Source organism: Passer montanus, unplaced genomic scaffold (genome assembly GCF_014805655.1).
Source record: "Passer montanus isolate IOZ18808 unplaced genomic scaffold, ASM1480565v1 scaffold4, whole genome shotgun sequence".
Taxonomy (NCBI): domain Eukaryota; kingdom Metazoa; phylum Chordata; class Aves; order Passeriformes; family Passeridae; genus Passer; species Passer montanus.
In genome coordinates this window covers 11587546-11604001 of record NW_024368818.1, presented here as the reverse complement: position 1 = coordinate 11604001, position 16456 = coordinate 11587546, and the positions used below count along the sequence as shown (strand labels likewise).

Genomic DNA, 16456 nt, shown 5'->3' with positions numbered 1-16456 from the left:
AAATAAAACAAATGGTAAAAAATCAATATTAATACCTAGAAGAAAAGTATGTAAGTGGATAACTTCCCTGTCCAAAACAGATTTAAAGTGTGTAAGAACTGTTGTGGCTGTCACTAATTGACAATCTGTAAAACAAAGGCCATTACAGTTGAAACATCAACTTTTTTTGTTTTAGTTGTTATCATGTTAAAAAGCACCTCCTAATTTAAAGAATGGATGTACTGGAGCTTTCAGCACATCTCTAAATAGCTCATTTTGACAGATAATCATTTGCACTATTAAAAACAGTGCCTTATACTGCTAATCTACATCCATCCTGCTTTTGCTGTCTAGCATGGGATTGTCATTGTGCTTCTTTTAAACAGTCTGAAGATTAACAGAGATCTCTTGGGTATGAAGACTGTGATAAAATGCCAAAGGAAGCAGCCTTTGGATTTCATTAATTTTATTCCATATTTATGCAATGCATTTATACTTCATGGTGCATGATTCATTTATACTTTACAAGGTGCCTGTCAGACTTCCACCGTGCAAGTTTTTGTACTAAATGAGAATATGTCTCTGTCCTAATGGTGTCATGATTCATAGAGCAGTGTGCATGCTTCATTCTTCCCAGTTGCCACCCTTTTCCTCTGATTGTACACCATAGACAACCTCCTCTATAATGTTTTGTTTAAAACTTCATGCTCTTTTTCTCTTCTGAATTCAACTGCAACACCACTTCAGGGCATCCACTGTCTGCTGTGAGTGGACACTGAGTCTGGACAGGAGAAAATGCAAGTAAAGAAGCAGAGCAGCCAGATCAGCATCCCTGGCAGTCTTAGGCAGTTCGTGGCCTCTCACAGGCCATCCTTGCTCTTGAGCATCGTGGCAGAGTTGAGCAACAAAGCAGCACTGCCAGTGCAAGGCCATTCCTCACCAGCACCAGGGACACCATGGGGAAGGTGTCAAGACAAAAGGCAGCAGAGATTGGCATTAAAACCTCATTTTAGGTGGGAAACAAAATCCCAAAAATGTGTTTTCAGGCTCTTCCCTAGAATTTGTTGCCCTTCTGCCCACCCCCTCCCCTTGCCCTTGAATCTCTTAGTTACAATAGGAAAATTGTTTCACTCTTGCTTTTCCCTGTAGCTCAGCACTGGGCTCCCTTCCCAGAGCAAGTTTCTGAACTGATTTTAAAAAGACTGTTTCCCCATGAGACAGTGAGGAGGCAGATGTGCTCTCTGACATGCCATAGCATGTCTGCTGGCACTGTTGTGCTCCAAGTCCAAGCTTGGTATGCCTACTGAAACAAATGGTGTCTCTCTCATGTGACTGCTTGCCCTTGGAGACACTGTCTTCTTCCTTTTCTTCTCAGGAGAAAGAGACAGTCACATACAACACTTGAGTCTCGCAGAGGCCATGATAGGAGACTGGAGATCCAGCCTGGAAAAATATTTGGAGTCAAGAATGTTTTGAAAGGCTAGGTTAGAGGGTCAAGCATGTGAAGGGATAGATTTTCTATTTGTAGCAAATCCAGTGTCAGTCGTGTGAACAGAGACAGGGCTGGAGAAGCAGTGTGGGAAAGCAGACAGACAAGCCCAACAGCTTCTTAATGGCTAGAGAGTTTGGATGCTGACATGCTTTTCAGGTTAGTTTTGCAGGGAGGTAGTCTTCCTTTTGAGACATTGTTCTTGATGCTTGTTCTTGGTCCTGCTCTTGACCCTTGGAGAACAGGCAGACTGCTCATCTATGTCAGGTCAATGAAGATGGATGTTAACCTTTCATTTTCCTTTCCCCCTATTCCTCCTCATATTTTCTCCTCATTTTCTTATCACAAGAGACTTTCCTCAGATTTCTCTCATCATCTCACTTGACCTGTCATAACCTGCCTCCTGGGTTTCCTCACACCTATTTCCATTTGTTTTCCATCTTTACCTTTTCTTAGCACCCTAGATTTTCAGGAATGCAGATCCTCCTCCACTCTATTTTTTGCCCAATATCTTCCTTTTCCTGCTGGTCAATACCATTTTCTGGATCCTTACCTCTTTTCTTCCCTTCCTTCTCTCCAACATCTCTTAATTTTCCCCAACACTCTTTACCTCTGTCATGTCTTGCAAACTCTGTGTCTGTACAGTTTGTTGTCTACAGCCTCTCTTGTCTCCCACAGCCTCTGCCTGCCACTGGGTGATCAGTTTCCTCATGAGGGCAAGAGGAGGGGCAGGCACTGATCTCTTCTCTGTGGTGACCAATGACAGGACCTGAGTGAATGGCTTGAAACTGTCTCAGGGGAGGTTTAGGTTGGATAGGTTCAGGAGAAGGGTCTTCACCCAAAGGGTAGTTGGGCACTGAACAGGCTCCACAGGGCAGTGGTCACAGCCCCAAGCCTGACAGAGTTTGAAAATCATTTGGACAATGCTCTCAGGCACATGGTGTGACTCTTGGGGCGTGCTGTGCAGGGCCAGGAGCTGAGCTTGATGATCCTTGTGTGTCCCTTCCAACTTGGGATATTCTGTGATTCTGTGATCACTTTTCTCATGTGTCCCTTTGGCCACATCACTCTGCATCCTCCCTGGGTTCCCTATGCTCCATCACACAAATCATCAGGTTCTTGCCTGCACTGTTGACACTGCTCAGCTCACTGCACTGTCACCCTTGATGGTTTGGAGAAGGCAGCCCCAGGTCCCAGGGCCACCCTGCTGCCACAGTTCATGCTGACACTACCAGCTCACATTGCCCATTGCCAACCCAATGTGTATTTTGCCAAAGCTCTTCTGCTCACATCAAGAGCCTTAGGGCTGTTTTGAATCTGATCTTAATAGTCCTTTTGGCATCATCTCCTATAGGCATCCATTGCTCGCTATCACAGCCTATAGGCATCACTCTCAGTGATGCCTATAAAAGTGTCTGATGGCAGATAAGCTACTGCAGCTCTGAGCCGTCAAAACCTCTGGCCAACTCCATCTCTCTGTGTTTGAGCCCTCTGTCTGTGGTCCCTTGGCTGAGAATGTAATCTTTCTAGGGCAGGGCAGTCCTTTTGTCTTTATCTTTTCATCATGGTGAGTGACACAGCATGATGATGGCATGAGTCCCTTTAGTAATAGTGATGTTAGCAAGAGAAAAAAATACTCAGCTCTGTCTTCAAGGGTCACAACAGCTATCTTAAATTAGATAGAGCAGAGGAGTGGAACTCCATGCTGGGTTTCAACTGATGCTCCTCATGGGAGGTGAGAACCTGAAGGTCCTGCTCTTCAGGATGAGTCAGGTTTATGTTTGCTGGTAAATGCAGAGCTGAATCGGCAGGCAGACCCCAGCCTCACACCTTGAAAGGAAAGAACTCCTCAGAGTTTCCCAAAAGCCCATAAAAGCCCTTGAGGCTCAGAAGAAAACATGGCGCTGTACATCTGATGAGACAGAGTTGCCGCTTTGAGGCAAGAGGTTGATTCACAGGTCTAGGACAGAGGCAGGATTTCCACCAGTTTCCTGGTGGAAATTACTGATCTCTTTGGTTGCTAGTGCCTGCTGTCATGCACATCTTGAGGCACCTCATGCTGCCTTTTCATTGGATTGGCATGTCAGCCTTGAAGTGGGGTGTTTAAATTAATTGTCTGACCTAGCTTTGCCTGGTAGTAGGGCTTACCATGCTTATGGAAATATTTTCTTCTGCTGCCCAGGTAATTGCAAGTCTGGGGTCAGAAAAGCACCTAACAGCAAAGGTTCAGCTTCAGTTCTTGATTTTCCAGGAGCCTTTTTACATCCAGGAAAATGAAATTTTATGTCTGTGCTTTCCTTTCCATCACCTTTCCTGAACATGACTAACTCTTTCTGGCAGGGCTGGGTGACCAGTCATCTGCCTGGACCAAACCCAAGCCCACTTACTACATTTCCTGTTGTTCCCCAGCCTGTCCAGCCTGCCTCTGTCTCCCCTAGCTGATATCACCACACCAAGAAGTGTTGACGTATTTCCTTGTCTTGATACTTCCAGAAGTCATCCCTGAGTAGAGGAATGATAGTCATACAGTAGAGTCTATTTTTAGCCTTTCACAGACTCCTCCTCTGCCCTTGGGCAGGCTCACCACCTTTAGCCACTCACCCCTCCACTTCATAATTTTCAGTATGGACATGATCCTACCTTGTCTGCAAAGTACTTGTGGGATGGAAGCACTTGGGAGGTTTTTTCTTGGAAATTGTATTATAAAAGGGACTTGTGCCCTATTGGCATCTAGGATTTTTAAAGTTGTTGGCAACACAGCTGGTCACATCTCACTTCTTGGGTTGGAAAGTGCTACCTTTTCTCGACTCCAAGATACTGCTCTTTCCATCTCCACTATTTTGAAAACATTAATTTTCACAGTCACTGAAGGAATACTGCTTTTACCCAGCAGTAGCCAAGGTATCATAGCCAGCTGTTGAGTGTATGGTTACTTTGCTGAACATAAACACAGAGGAGCAGCTTCATTTCCTTTTTTTTGCCAGTTCCATAGGTGTGGCCAAAATATTCTCTGGTGGATGCTGATTAGGGGTACTTGATCTGAGAGTCCTCGACCTTCTGCCTGTTGTTAATCTCTTCTGAGAGAGGGTCTCCCAAGATGAGGTGATACTGGAGGGTTTGCAATTCCCCATACAGCGCCAGGAGAGATGGGAGGTGAATGCCTTTCCCAAGCATCTAAGCAGCAAGTGGCTGGCAGCAACAGTGATGACAGACACCCCAAAAAGGGACAACGGGGGCTCCCAGCAGCTCCAGTGTTGCCACCTCTCTTCTTTCTCTCCCTCTCCTTTGGCCAGGCTCACAGCTGGAGAGGACAGCTAATACCTTCTTTGGGGCGGCGGAATCTGACTTTGCAGCATCCCCTCTGACAGCCTCAGGAACATTTCTGGCTGTGTCAGCCAAAATTCCTGCCGGGGACTGCTGCAATGCAGCACACCACACCCCCGCGGGCGCTGAGCCCCAGCCCGGACAGCCGGTGCGGCTGAGCTCCAGCCCTGGCGCTGCCACAGGCGTCCCTCCTCCTGCTGCCCTTCTCCGAGCAGGAGCCGCCGGTTCCCGTGCCGGGCATCCCGTGCCGTGCATCCCGTGCCGCGGGCAGCTGTTGGCAGCGTGTGCCCGAGCCGCCTCGCGCGCGTTCTGTTTCCCAACGCGCCGCCGGCTCCCCGGAGGGATCGGCCGCGGTTTCAGATTTCATTGCCCTCGCACGCTACACCCGAATTCCAGACGCTTTCTGGCTTCGCTGCTGCATGGACTGTGAGCGCAGGTCCTTTGCCGTACCCAGCGGAGGCAGCCGGGGCTTCCCTCGGCTCCAGGGAGTGGACCATGAAGACGTCAATTGTATTCTTGCTTTGCATCTCAGTTTTCCCAGGCTTTTCCCAGGGCAGAGTTGTTAGAGAGGATGAAACTGGTTTTGCCGAGTGTAACGTGTTCTTCTCTGGACAAGTCCCACCCGAAGGATTTACGGAGCCGTTCCATGTGAAAATCTGTCAGCAGTACAACAAAGAGCCACGCTTTGCAACCCTCTACAGCACTAAGGACAAAATCCCTCTTTATTCAGCTTTTAAGTTCACAAAGCCAGCGCAAAGTGAGGAGGAGAACTGGCTGGTTGAACCGCAGGTAAGGCAGCTTTTCCTTTGCTGAAAAGCAACTCTACCTGGAGAGCATTTCCTCTGGGTGAAGCTGTGGCTAGAATATTGCAGAGGAGGCAGGAACTCTGCTTGTTGAACTTCTGTTGGTATGAATTTAGCACGAGCAGAACTTATTTTTGTGCTTGGAACTGAGCAAACAAATAGTTTCTTGTCCCAGGGAGCTTATAATGAAAACAGAGAGGCTGCTGCATGAAAGTGCAGTGCCAGGGGAGAGGAAAGCCCTCTCTGACACCAGTGATGTGTCTGTCCTGCCCAGCCAGCCCTTGTGGGCAGGGAGCCTGCTGGGGGGTTAAACATCTCAGTGTCAAGTTCAAGTTTGTTCTGTTGCTAGTGTGATCTCGCAGTGTTGATAGGAGTTCTTTAGCTTCACTGAGCAGAGATAAAGCATCCATTTGTGGTTGACCAAGTTGATGCTGCAGCTTTTCAGTGTGTCCCAGTGTTGCAGACTGAGGTAGGAAAATGAGTTGCTGTGTTGTGGGGTGTGCAGGTCTGAAGTATGCAGTACAAAATTAATTTTGCCAGAGCCTCAGTGGTTTTTGTCTCCTCTGTCACTTGGCGTGTTTAAGCAAGACCTTCAGGCTGTTCAATTTAATGGCAATCCCTTAAAAACTGGTGGTGCCATAAGAAAACTTAAGCTCTTCTTTTCGCCCCCATCATGTTTTAGATTTTTCAGCAGTGATATTGATGAATATTGTAGCAACATCAGCCTACCCCATCTGTTGAGGTCAGGAGGGATTATCGGTGTGCAGGGGTGTTTTGTTAGGGCAGGAATGGCTGCAGTGTCAGAGCAGTGTGTTGGGAGTGTGGCCCTCAGCTACTGGATGTTGCCACAGTCAAAGCTCACCCCTTTGCCAGGAGAATGCTGTGCTTATTTTTCTCATGTGTGGTGATGAGATACTAAGGCCACAAGGCCACAGGCATTGAAGACAGGAGATATTAAGTGGTTATCTCAGCTTGGACTGTCTTGTGGCTCTCTGGGGTGGGTTTTGAGTTGCAGGAGTTTCTAAGGGCCTTTTGATCTGAGCTCCTTCCACTTCACAGACAAATTTGTGGGAGCTTGCCCTTTTAAAACAGAGGAAACTTTTTGCAGAATCTGTCATGACTGAGTTGTGGAAGGGTGGCAAATTTTTAAAGCGCAAAGGGGACCTAGGCTGGCAGAATCTTTAGCCAGTGCCACGGAGGCAGCAAGGGGACAGAGATGAGATCCTTTTCGATTTGCCTTTGCCAGTGACACCCTTCATCACCTCTAGCCCCCATATTGCCTCCTGTTTCTTGTGGTCCAGCTCTCCCAACCTACCTAGGTAGGCTCAGGAGCTGTTCCTGCCATGGAGCAGTGGCCAGCTCCCCCCAGCCTCCCAGTAACTTCAGTTCCCCTGGACCTCCTTTGAGCTGGCTTCTCTGCCCTTCCTGCTCCATCCCTTTTGACCCCTCATCTTGTCTTGGTTCCTGCCAGCACTGCAGAGTCCCAAACCATGTGTGTCCTGCCACCAAAACCTTCTGCAGCCTCAGAAATAATAGGGCAGGTGCTAGCTTTACTTGATCTGGCTTCTCCAAAGCAGCCTCACAGGCTGACACTAGTTCTTAGTTGACAGTAATGGGTCTCCTTCATCCAGAAGTGAAATGCAGATATCTCAGAGGCAGGAGTTAGCAACTCTGCAGCTCCCTGGAGGAACCTCTGACTGAGACAGAAAAGTACTAGGGAAAAAAGACAAATCTGCAGAAGACTATGTAATGGGAAGAAATCAAGAATATGATAAATTCCTATAACTCAAGAAATAAGTGCATAAAGCCCTCTCAGACACTGCCACTTGGAGGAGAGAGTGGGGAAGAGCTTTCACACCCATTATGTATTTTCTACCTAGGCTAGGTAGATGGCAGCTGAAGGGAGCCCTTAGCAACACCTGCTCTGCAGCACAGCCCAGTGAGCTCATATCACCGATTTGCTGGGTAATTTCCTTGCCAAGACAGGGATAGCTGGGTAGGGGCTGGCTGAGCTGCACAGTGCCATGTGCTTGCACATGGAGATGCAGACACACAGCAAACGGAAAGAAATCACTATAGAAACACTCTCAGCACTCCAGTGAGGGCCTCGAAGTTGTAATATGCTTTTTTGGGGGGGATAATGATGTAAGTGGTGAGGGCATCATCTCACTCCCTCCTCAGGCATGTCTGCCAGAGAAACAAATGCCAAGGTAGCACGGAGGCAGTAATTGGGTGAGAAGTGTGAGGAATGTCAGTGCCACCCACTGCAGATTGGCAGCTGGAAACAATGAATTAATTCAGCAATTAGTGAAAAATTAGAGAGCAGGAAGGGTAGGCTGATGAGCAGGGTACTGATGGGACTCCCCGAGGCGCAGGTCTGAAAACCTGCTCTGCCACGGATTTCCTAGGGGCTGTGAGCAAGTCACTCAGGTGTCTTTTACCTCATTCCAATTTGGTTGTCTGAAAATCTCTGATTCTTTCTGTAGCTTAGAGAGAGATGGAAAACTCCAGAGTTGCTTTTCCGATACTAATTTACGAGGGGCTGGATGAATTACCTTGTGTTTTCATTTGGTTAATGGCTATCCCAGGCAGACAATGAAGGTGGGATTCTTGCCCAGCTATAGTGCAGCTACCTCTGAGCTGCTCTTGCAGTCTCTCTTGGTAGAGAGTGAAGAGAACAGGCACTTCTAGAGCCACTCGTGAATGTCCTGCTGCAGAAACTTCAGGGTAAGATGCAGTGTGCCTCTTCCCTGTGGTGTGAATCCAACTAAGGTTGGATCAAACATTTCCACTTCAATCAAAGGTGTAAGGGGGCCTGAGGAAGTAGAAGTGGGAAAGGGAAGCTGAAGTTCAGGGATTCTACATAGCAGGGTGGGGAAGGTGGATCCTGCCTTGTTAAATGACCAAGCTCAGTGGAAGCTGCCTACCCTAATAACTGTGTGTTGCCATACTTCTAATCCCCCTCTAGCTCTGTCCTTTCTGTCAAACTGCACCCTCCACTTAGTGACACACATCAATATTGTTAGGTGCTAACATCCATACAGGCTGCAGGCACATAAGTTATTTTTAAAGCTCCATTCTATGATAGGGAGTTTACCTGTCTGCTTGGATTTTGCCCTGAGCTGTTCCAGGGTTTTTGGACAGATGGCTTCATGGCTGACTCCTTGAACACAGGTATGTTTTGGGGTGACACAAGCCAGAAGCTTTTTGAAGCAGGGAGGAAAGGTATCTTGCAATGCAGATTAGCTGCAGTGCTGAGACAGCCTGCCTTTGGGATTGAGCTGGAGGAGGCATGAAAACCTCAGGCACACATTAGTTATTACAAACCATAATAGGAATTATTATAAGCATAATTAGGTGATGTCAGAGCCTGACACATGAGCAGCACACAGCTGCATTTTTATCATATTCTTTTTTAATTGCACCCAAACAATCTTGATGGTATGTGCAAAGGCCTGCAACTGGACAGGAAACCAGGGACATATTTTCTTGATAGGATCCTCAAGGTTTGCATGCAGCAGCTCTAGGGAGAGAGAAATTAAGTTTGTTCTGCTTTGTGTAGGTTGGCAATTTCTTCCAGGAGGCAGAGCTGATCCATCTTAGGTCTATGTGTCCTTGTAGTTTGGCAGCACTCACCATGGGAGTGAGATGGGATGTGTGTCTCTGAGAGGGTGTAAAACTCCAAAGGGTCATAGCACTGGGGACAGTTCCTGAGCACAGCCTCACATCTATGCCCAATCCCCCTCACCTCTTCCGTACTATTAAGCACACTGGATGCATTTCTTGTCCCATGGCACACCATCATCTCATCAGAAGGGGAGAATGGCAAGGGAAGCGGGGCAGGAAGAGAGAGTGATGTTGTGGAATGCAAAATGTCTGGCCTCATCAGCCTGTTGTTTGGGGTGACTGAGCAAGAGGAGCAGAATAAGGCAGTAAAAGTGCAGAACAAGTCTTTTTAAGCAGTGCATTTAGAAAAAGCTGTGACTTGTGCATCAGCACAGGGGACTGACTACGATCCTCCCAGTCCTGAAGCAATAAGCACAAGATGCTTCAATAAAAAGAGCAAGAAACCTCCTTAGCAGGAGGTGGGGTAATGCAGCCCTCTGCAATGGCCAGGCTTGGCACTGTGACCAAGCCTGGTGCAGAGGGAGCCCTGCGCCTTGACTGCAGGGGTTTGGTTGATGCAGGAAGCCAGCCCGAGCTCAGCTCCCAGGTGAGGGTGATGGACAATTGCTGACACTGGCCCTTTCACCCTGACTCCCAGCACAGGCTTGTGCAGAGCTGGGAGGAGGTGATGTGCCACTAAGAGGATGCAAACTCTGTAAGGTTGTGAGGACACAGTTAGGTATCTGTCCAAGTGCACTGCAGGGTGGTCAAGAGACAAGGATGGATGACCTGGCAATGATTCAAGGTAGACTATAAACTGTCTGTCCAAGACCTCTCCAAAGTGCATATTATATAGTGCAGTAAACAATTTATGGACCAGGGGCAAAGGCAGAGGATTTAATTGGGCCAGCACAGTGCAGGGACCTGAGGGCCACACCCTCTGAGACTCCAAAAGGCAGTGACTGCCAGAGATCATCTGCCACCCCTGAACTTCTAGCAACATGTTCACCCTCTAATTTGAGGATCAAAATGACAATTTGGCACAGCCCTCTGGAGCAGCTGCAGGCTGTGTCCATAGGAATGACTATGGATCAGACAGAGCTGTGGTCACCTGAGAAAGACCTGAACACACCCTAACATTTAGTGCTTATCCTCCCACTGCTCTTTGCCTCCCCTGCCTGCCCCCTTCCCTCACGCATGGCTCCAGGACAAATTCCTGCTGTGGTAATTGCTACCTCTGGCTCTGCTGCATGGGAGCCGCAGACACAGGCAGGTAGCACAGATTCCATCGAGGACCTTTGGTGATGGCACCCTCACCCATGTTATGCCAGGTGGTCATTAAGGATGAGGTTCAGACTGTTAATGACATGAGGATCAGGTTACTGATGACCAGCCCTGCAACAGCCCTAGAGCTCATGGCTGTGTCTCCTGTTCAAGGTGGGGTGGTTCAGGTCATCTGACATGATGTCTGACTTCATTCTTACACAATAAGCAGTCAGAGGTAAATGCCTTCTCTAGACATCTTATACACCATGGCTTGTTTGTTTTTGTTTTTGGTTTTTTTTTTTTTTCTTTCCTCATGACTTGGATTTGATAGTTCAGAGGGGCTTAAGTTAAACCATGGTTAAGTTCTTAGATGAACTGCAGGTACCACCACAGTAGGAGGTAAAAACATGACCCGAAATCTAGCCATCTATTGGTCTTAAAGATCTCTTCTAGGACAAATTACAAGTCAGAGTCTTGGTATATGGTGCCTGGTAAGACTTTGAAGTCTGTGCTGTGCTGTGTACCAGACTGGAGAGCTGCAAATATCCTTTGGAGCCTAAACCAATGTGTTTGGCAGAGAAGCTAAGTAGAGAATACACTCCTCTGAAGCACTTCAAGGAAAGTAATGAGAGGATGCAGGATATAATCCAAGGCATGGCATGTACTAGTAGTGCTAACGAAAAGTATATGTCAGGGCTCATTTTACACATTGTTTTCTAGGAAGATGAATTGCATGCAGTAATGCTTCTCTCTACTCTTTCAGATAGATGATCCAGAAAATGACTTGCATGAAATGGTGCATGAAGCTGATATTGGTGGCACTGTGGCCAACCTTGGTGCAAATCAAGCCCTGACCTCAGACTACGTGGGCTCCGGCTACGAGAGAGGCCTTCTCAATCCCAGTTTGCTTAATGAGGAGGATTTCCAGGTGGCCACTTACACACTCACGAATGCTGTCCCTCTGAGCCCGGGTCTGAGCAAAAGCTGGCACAGAGACATTGGGAAGGTAGTGGAGGAAGCTCTGATCCCTCACTGTCCCAAGATGGATCACCTATATCTCCTTGCAGGTGCAATTCCTTCCAGTGTCCAAGTTAAAGGCAAGGTGTCAGTGCCAGAGAGCCTCTGGCTGGCAGCCTGCTGTGATGCTCCAGAGGGATGGTCCCTGGGACTAGTGAAAAAAACCAATGATGAAAACAGCTTGGCAGACCTCACGGTGAGAGAGCTGGAGAAGCAGCTTCTACCAGGAGTTCACTTGTTCAAGGGCAACTGTGGGAAAGACAAACAAAGCCAGAAGAAAAGAGAAGCAGTATTGCAAGCTGTCAGTCAGATCCGCTCTGGAGAGGAAGTAGGAACAAATAACAATGAGGAGACCAAAGAGAGTGGCTGGGTGAGAAGAGTGGCTGGCATCATTGCTACCCCTTTCATCAAACTTCTGGAACTCCTCATCTACATCTTTGTGGAACTGGTGAAATTTGTGTTTCATTTTCTGTGGCTTGTTGTAAAGCGAGTTGTTGGCACAATTCTGGGTGGAATCTGCAGCCTGTGGAATGGGATGGTGTCCTACCTTAAAGCCGTCAGCATGGTGCTCATCAGCATCCCCTATGATGTTGGGAGGGTCATCGTCAACATCTTCCTGGGCTTCCTGCAGATTGTTCAAGATGTGATGTCCCTCACCTACAGGATCCTGAGCATCCCCGTGGGGTTCGTCCTTCACCTTGCTGCTTTCCCTTACCACTCCATCTGTGCCATTCCCTCTGTCCTTAAAGACATGGGCACTGGGATCATGGGCACCTTCTCGCTGGTCATCGACGCCACAGCCGCGGTTCTGCACGGCTTTTATTACCTGGCTTGGCACATCGTCAAACGGTTTGTCCCTAAAGGCTCTTCTGACGACTGATAGGAACAGAAACCAAGGCTGCAGTTACATGGAATAAAGGAGGAGTGGGGCAATGCTTTAAGATACGTGGCCAAATGCTGTCAATTTCATTCTGGTATTTATTGTAATGACATTAATAATAATGAACTGACTGGGAAATAACAAGGAGGGCCAAGGCAATGGCGCTCGGGGCCGCCACCACTGTAACTAGAGTTCTGTCTGTTGTAAAATGTTCGGGTTTTATCGGGGCAGGCCACAAAGTTTCTGTGATTTGCAGGTGTCAAGATTCTTCCTCTGGGAAATGCACACTAAATGTGGTATGAGGTAATTTCTTTCTGGCTATGATGACACTGAGACTTATGCAGTAGCAGTGAGCTCTGCAGAAGCCCAGCCCTTCCAAGGAGCAGGTGGTGGTGGTTAGGGGAGGACATGAGTTACAAAGGATTACTGGGACCTGATGAACGGAGAGGGAGGCAAGAGTGCAAGGGGGTGGGAAACAGCAGGGAGAAGGGTGGAATGGGAGCAAAGTCCTGCTATTGGCTGCATTGCTCATTTCTCTGGTGTCCCACTGGTGGAGGGGATGCAGCAGGGTATATCTCATAGTCTTCAGGCCTTTCCAGACATCTGAAATTGCATGGATCTTGCTGCAAGGAAAGACTCACTGCTCATTTTTTTTTGCATGATGGGAAAGCATTTTTCCTTAGCCATACCAAAGTCATCTTCCCCCAACCCTTCCTTGCTCTCTGGTGACCACTGAAAGTCTGAGCCCTGAATCTTCAAGATGTGGTGTTCTCTGAAGGTCTAAACCAACAAATATCTTAGCCCTGAAGCCCTCGTGTCTGCTCCAATGCCCAGCAAATCTGGGAGCCACACATTTGGATTCAAATCTGTTGCAAACTGCCTTGTCTCCCTTGAGAGCTGACAGCTCCTGAAGCACACAGGGGACTACGGACTATCAGGTGGGAGGAGAGGCAGGAGAGATCCTGTGCTGCAGTGCTTGTTTTGCTGGGTGAAGATCCACACACAAAGAGACACCTTAATGTCTGAGGCAGAACCAACTCCTCTTCTGCCCTGCACCTCCTCTCTGCTCACTCTTCACCCCTTCTTCCCTCTGCCAGCATAAGCCATGTCCCCCAACATCTGTGAAATTGGAGCTGGGGCACATGTCAGGGCTTTGCAAGGGACCAGCAAGTGTCTGCAGCCAGATGAGAGACATCTACCACTGCTGGAGAGGGGCACAGGAGTGCTGACCTTCCCTGGGGCTCAGCAAGGGGCTTTGGATCTTTTGGTGCAGTTGCTTGCAGGAGGGAGGCTTCCTGTCTCAGCAGCATTTGCTTTGGTGGGACTCCATGAGGTGTTGGGGAGTCCTGCATACATGGCACCTCCCTTTCACACCCATCTGTGTCTCTCCCTCCAGCGCCAGCTTGGTGTGGATCCCTGATCTACCATAACACCCCATAATGAGTCCCAGGAGTGAGCAAACTGGTGCTGCCATCTCAGTAGTGCTGTGTTGGTGGTGGCCTGTCCTGGGTTGAAGACAGCTCAGTTACTAACATGGCAGCTTTGCCTCTCTGCATCATGCAGCCTGCAGCGAGGCTGAGCTGGCATGGGTGGATTCAGAGGGAGAAGGAGATTTGGCTGGTTCATGATGGGACAGAGTTGTTTCTTTAGCTCAGGGGCTGTGTTCAATGCAACCAGATCTGTGTGCACATCCCAGCCCAGCATACCGTGGTCGGGTGGCACCCTGTTCAGCAGTGATGCAAATGGCAAAGCTGGGGATGCCAGCAATGGTGATGAAGTGGAGGATCAGTGGGGAATCAGTGGCATGAGTGGAAAGAGAGGATGACTCCTTGCCTCACCTCTCATGGGTCACCGCTGTTTTATGGAGAGATGCTGTCTACAAGCAGAACTGGCTTTGTTCAAAAGGAAAAGCAGCTTTTGGGTGCCAGTATGGGTTGTAGGTGGGTAAAGTCAGTGGCATTTTGCTATAGGAATGTTGGGTGCAAGGGGCAAGGTCACAGCTCCTATCAGGCAGAGAGCAACCAGTGGATGCTCTCCAAACTGAACCTTGCATGTCTGCCCACTCAAACATGCCTGGTCTGCTGTCAAGACAGATGTGGAACTGATTTCCCACTCCTTCATGAGATCCTGGTACTCCTCAAGGGCTCCATGGCAGCTGTCAAGGCAGGAAAGAAGCCAGCCCAAGCCCCAGGGTATCCTAGGGTGGGGTGACAGGGTCCCCAGCAGCCTCTGAAGGCACATGTGATGGAGGCAGCTCTCAATGGCAGCCCAGGCACTGGGGAGAAGGGGTAGCTGCCCCCCACAGCTGTCTTGCACCTGCTGTGTGACCTTATCTTTGACCCATCTTAGCTGCATGGCACTGCACAGCAAGCAGCCATGCACTTCCTGGGGCTCTGTACCCAGAGCAGCTTCCCTGCACCTGAGCCCAGCAGCCCCTGCATCCCAGATCCACCAGCACCTCCAGTGCAGCTCTGCAGTCACAGTGATGTGGGAGCTCGTGTGCTGATAAGCAGCAAAGCTGGGGCACCTCAGGAGGTCTGCACTGTCCCTGTGCCACCACCATTGCTACCCCTAGCTCAGGCCAGCGTGTCTCTGCTGCAGCCATGACTTCTGACAGCAACTGGACAGTCCTTGAAATCCAAGGCACTGCAGCTCTATAGGATTTGGGCAGAGGTGCAACAGTATTATTAAAATTGTCTTAACGTGCTCAGATTTCAAATGCTGTGAACAGTAACTGGCATGGGGCATTTCTCTTCTGTGCTGCGTGTCTGAGCAGGCAGTGTGAAATCTGCCTTGAACATCGTGCAATTATCACAGAACAAGCAACATCCTGCAGAAAAACACTGTTTGAGAGTCTTCTTATCTAGGCATGATTTATGGCTCCTGAGCTTTACTCTATCCTTGGAAACGTATGGCTTCAACAAAATAAAATTACTTTTCCTAAGAGGGACTGGTATCACTTTCTGTCACAGTTGCAAATGAGATAACAACCTAGGGTGTCCTGACTAATAAAGAAAACAGCAGCAGCACAGTTTTTCCTTGTAATAGCTTGACATCTGATATTAATGGCTCTGTTGTGCTTTTTAAACACCTTTCCTCTCTCAAAGCACTCTAAGACTCAATTAATTAAGCTGCAGAATAAGTAGATAAAACCCGAGGTGTTGCAGACAGTGAATATTACTGTGTGTGTGCCAGGAGAGGGGATTGTTTTATTTTTTGTGAGATGCACCTGGAGTGCAGCATAATAGCCAGTTTTCATACAGAAATCACAGCACAGCAGCACAGTTCTTCACAGCTCACAGGGAGAAACTCCCTCTTGTGCAGTGCTGATCCCTGGACTGGCTGTGTCACAACTTCCTTACCTTCCCTAACAGGGGTAATTATATTCCACTGAAGGTATGGAGGTCCTGCGATGAGTAAACCAGATGTTGGCACCTCTGTTTTGCAGGTATCTCTCTTTGGGCAGATGAATAATCACAGCACAGCAGCACAGTTCTTCACAGCTCACAGGGAGAAACTCCCTCTTGTGCAGTGCTGATCCCTGGACTGGCTGTGTCACAACTTCCTTACCTTCCCTAACAGGGGTAATTATATTCCACTGCAGGTGTCTCTCTTTGGGCAGATGAACCCTGCAGCTGAGTCTGCAGGAAATGGTCAAGGTCAAGTTGGCAGGTTGGATGGGGCTTTGATCAATGTGGTCTATTGGAAGGTGTCCTTCCTTGACCAGATCACCCCAAGCTTTGACACAGGGGTCTCTCCACCTCTGCTGCATCCACTCTGGGGCTGGGCACCCATAATGGTAGAGGGGCTCAGTAGCCCTGCAGGACAACCCCTCAACCTCAGGCCCTCTGGGTCACACCTCTGCTACCATTGCATGTTTTGAAGCTGCTCGCCTTGCGTAGAACTCCATCAGCAGCTCTGTCCCTCCCTCTGGTCAGGGAACTGCTCCTGTTCAGCAGGGAATTGAGCCATGCTTGCTCACAGGTAGCCAGTGCCAGAAAATGGAAAAGGTATTGGATAATAAATACCAGTGTAACTCGTTTGGCCAGGAGGGATTGTCTGGGAGCAAGGAGTGTGAGGTGTGTCCAGGGT

General features: G+C 48.6%; 1 protein-coding gene across 1 annotated transcript; it reads left to right on the top strand.

The window, feature by feature from the left end:
- Positions 1-4804: 4804 nt before the first annotated feature.
- Positions 4805-15417, top strand: ENDOD1 (endonuclease domain containing 1). Its single transcript, XM_039718700.1, has 2 exons — positions 4805-5581; positions 11231-15417. Exons 1-2 carry the CDS (start codon positions 5288-5290, stop codon positions 12362-12364), a joined length of 1428 nt encoding a protein of 475 aa, XP_039574634.1. The 5' UTR covers positions 4805-5287; the 3' UTR covers positions 12365-15417.
- Positions 15418-16456: the final 1039 nt, after the last annotated feature.

Coding starts and splice junctions, on each gene's coding strand:
- ENDOD1 (XM_039718700.1), top strand. CDS start 5,288: ATGAAGACGTCAATTGTATTCTTGCTTTGCATCTCAGTTTTCCCAGGC. Junction 5,582..11,230: donor ACTGGCTGGTTGAACCGCAG/GTAAGGCAGCTT, acceptor CTACTCTTTCAG/ATAGATGATCCAGAAAATGA.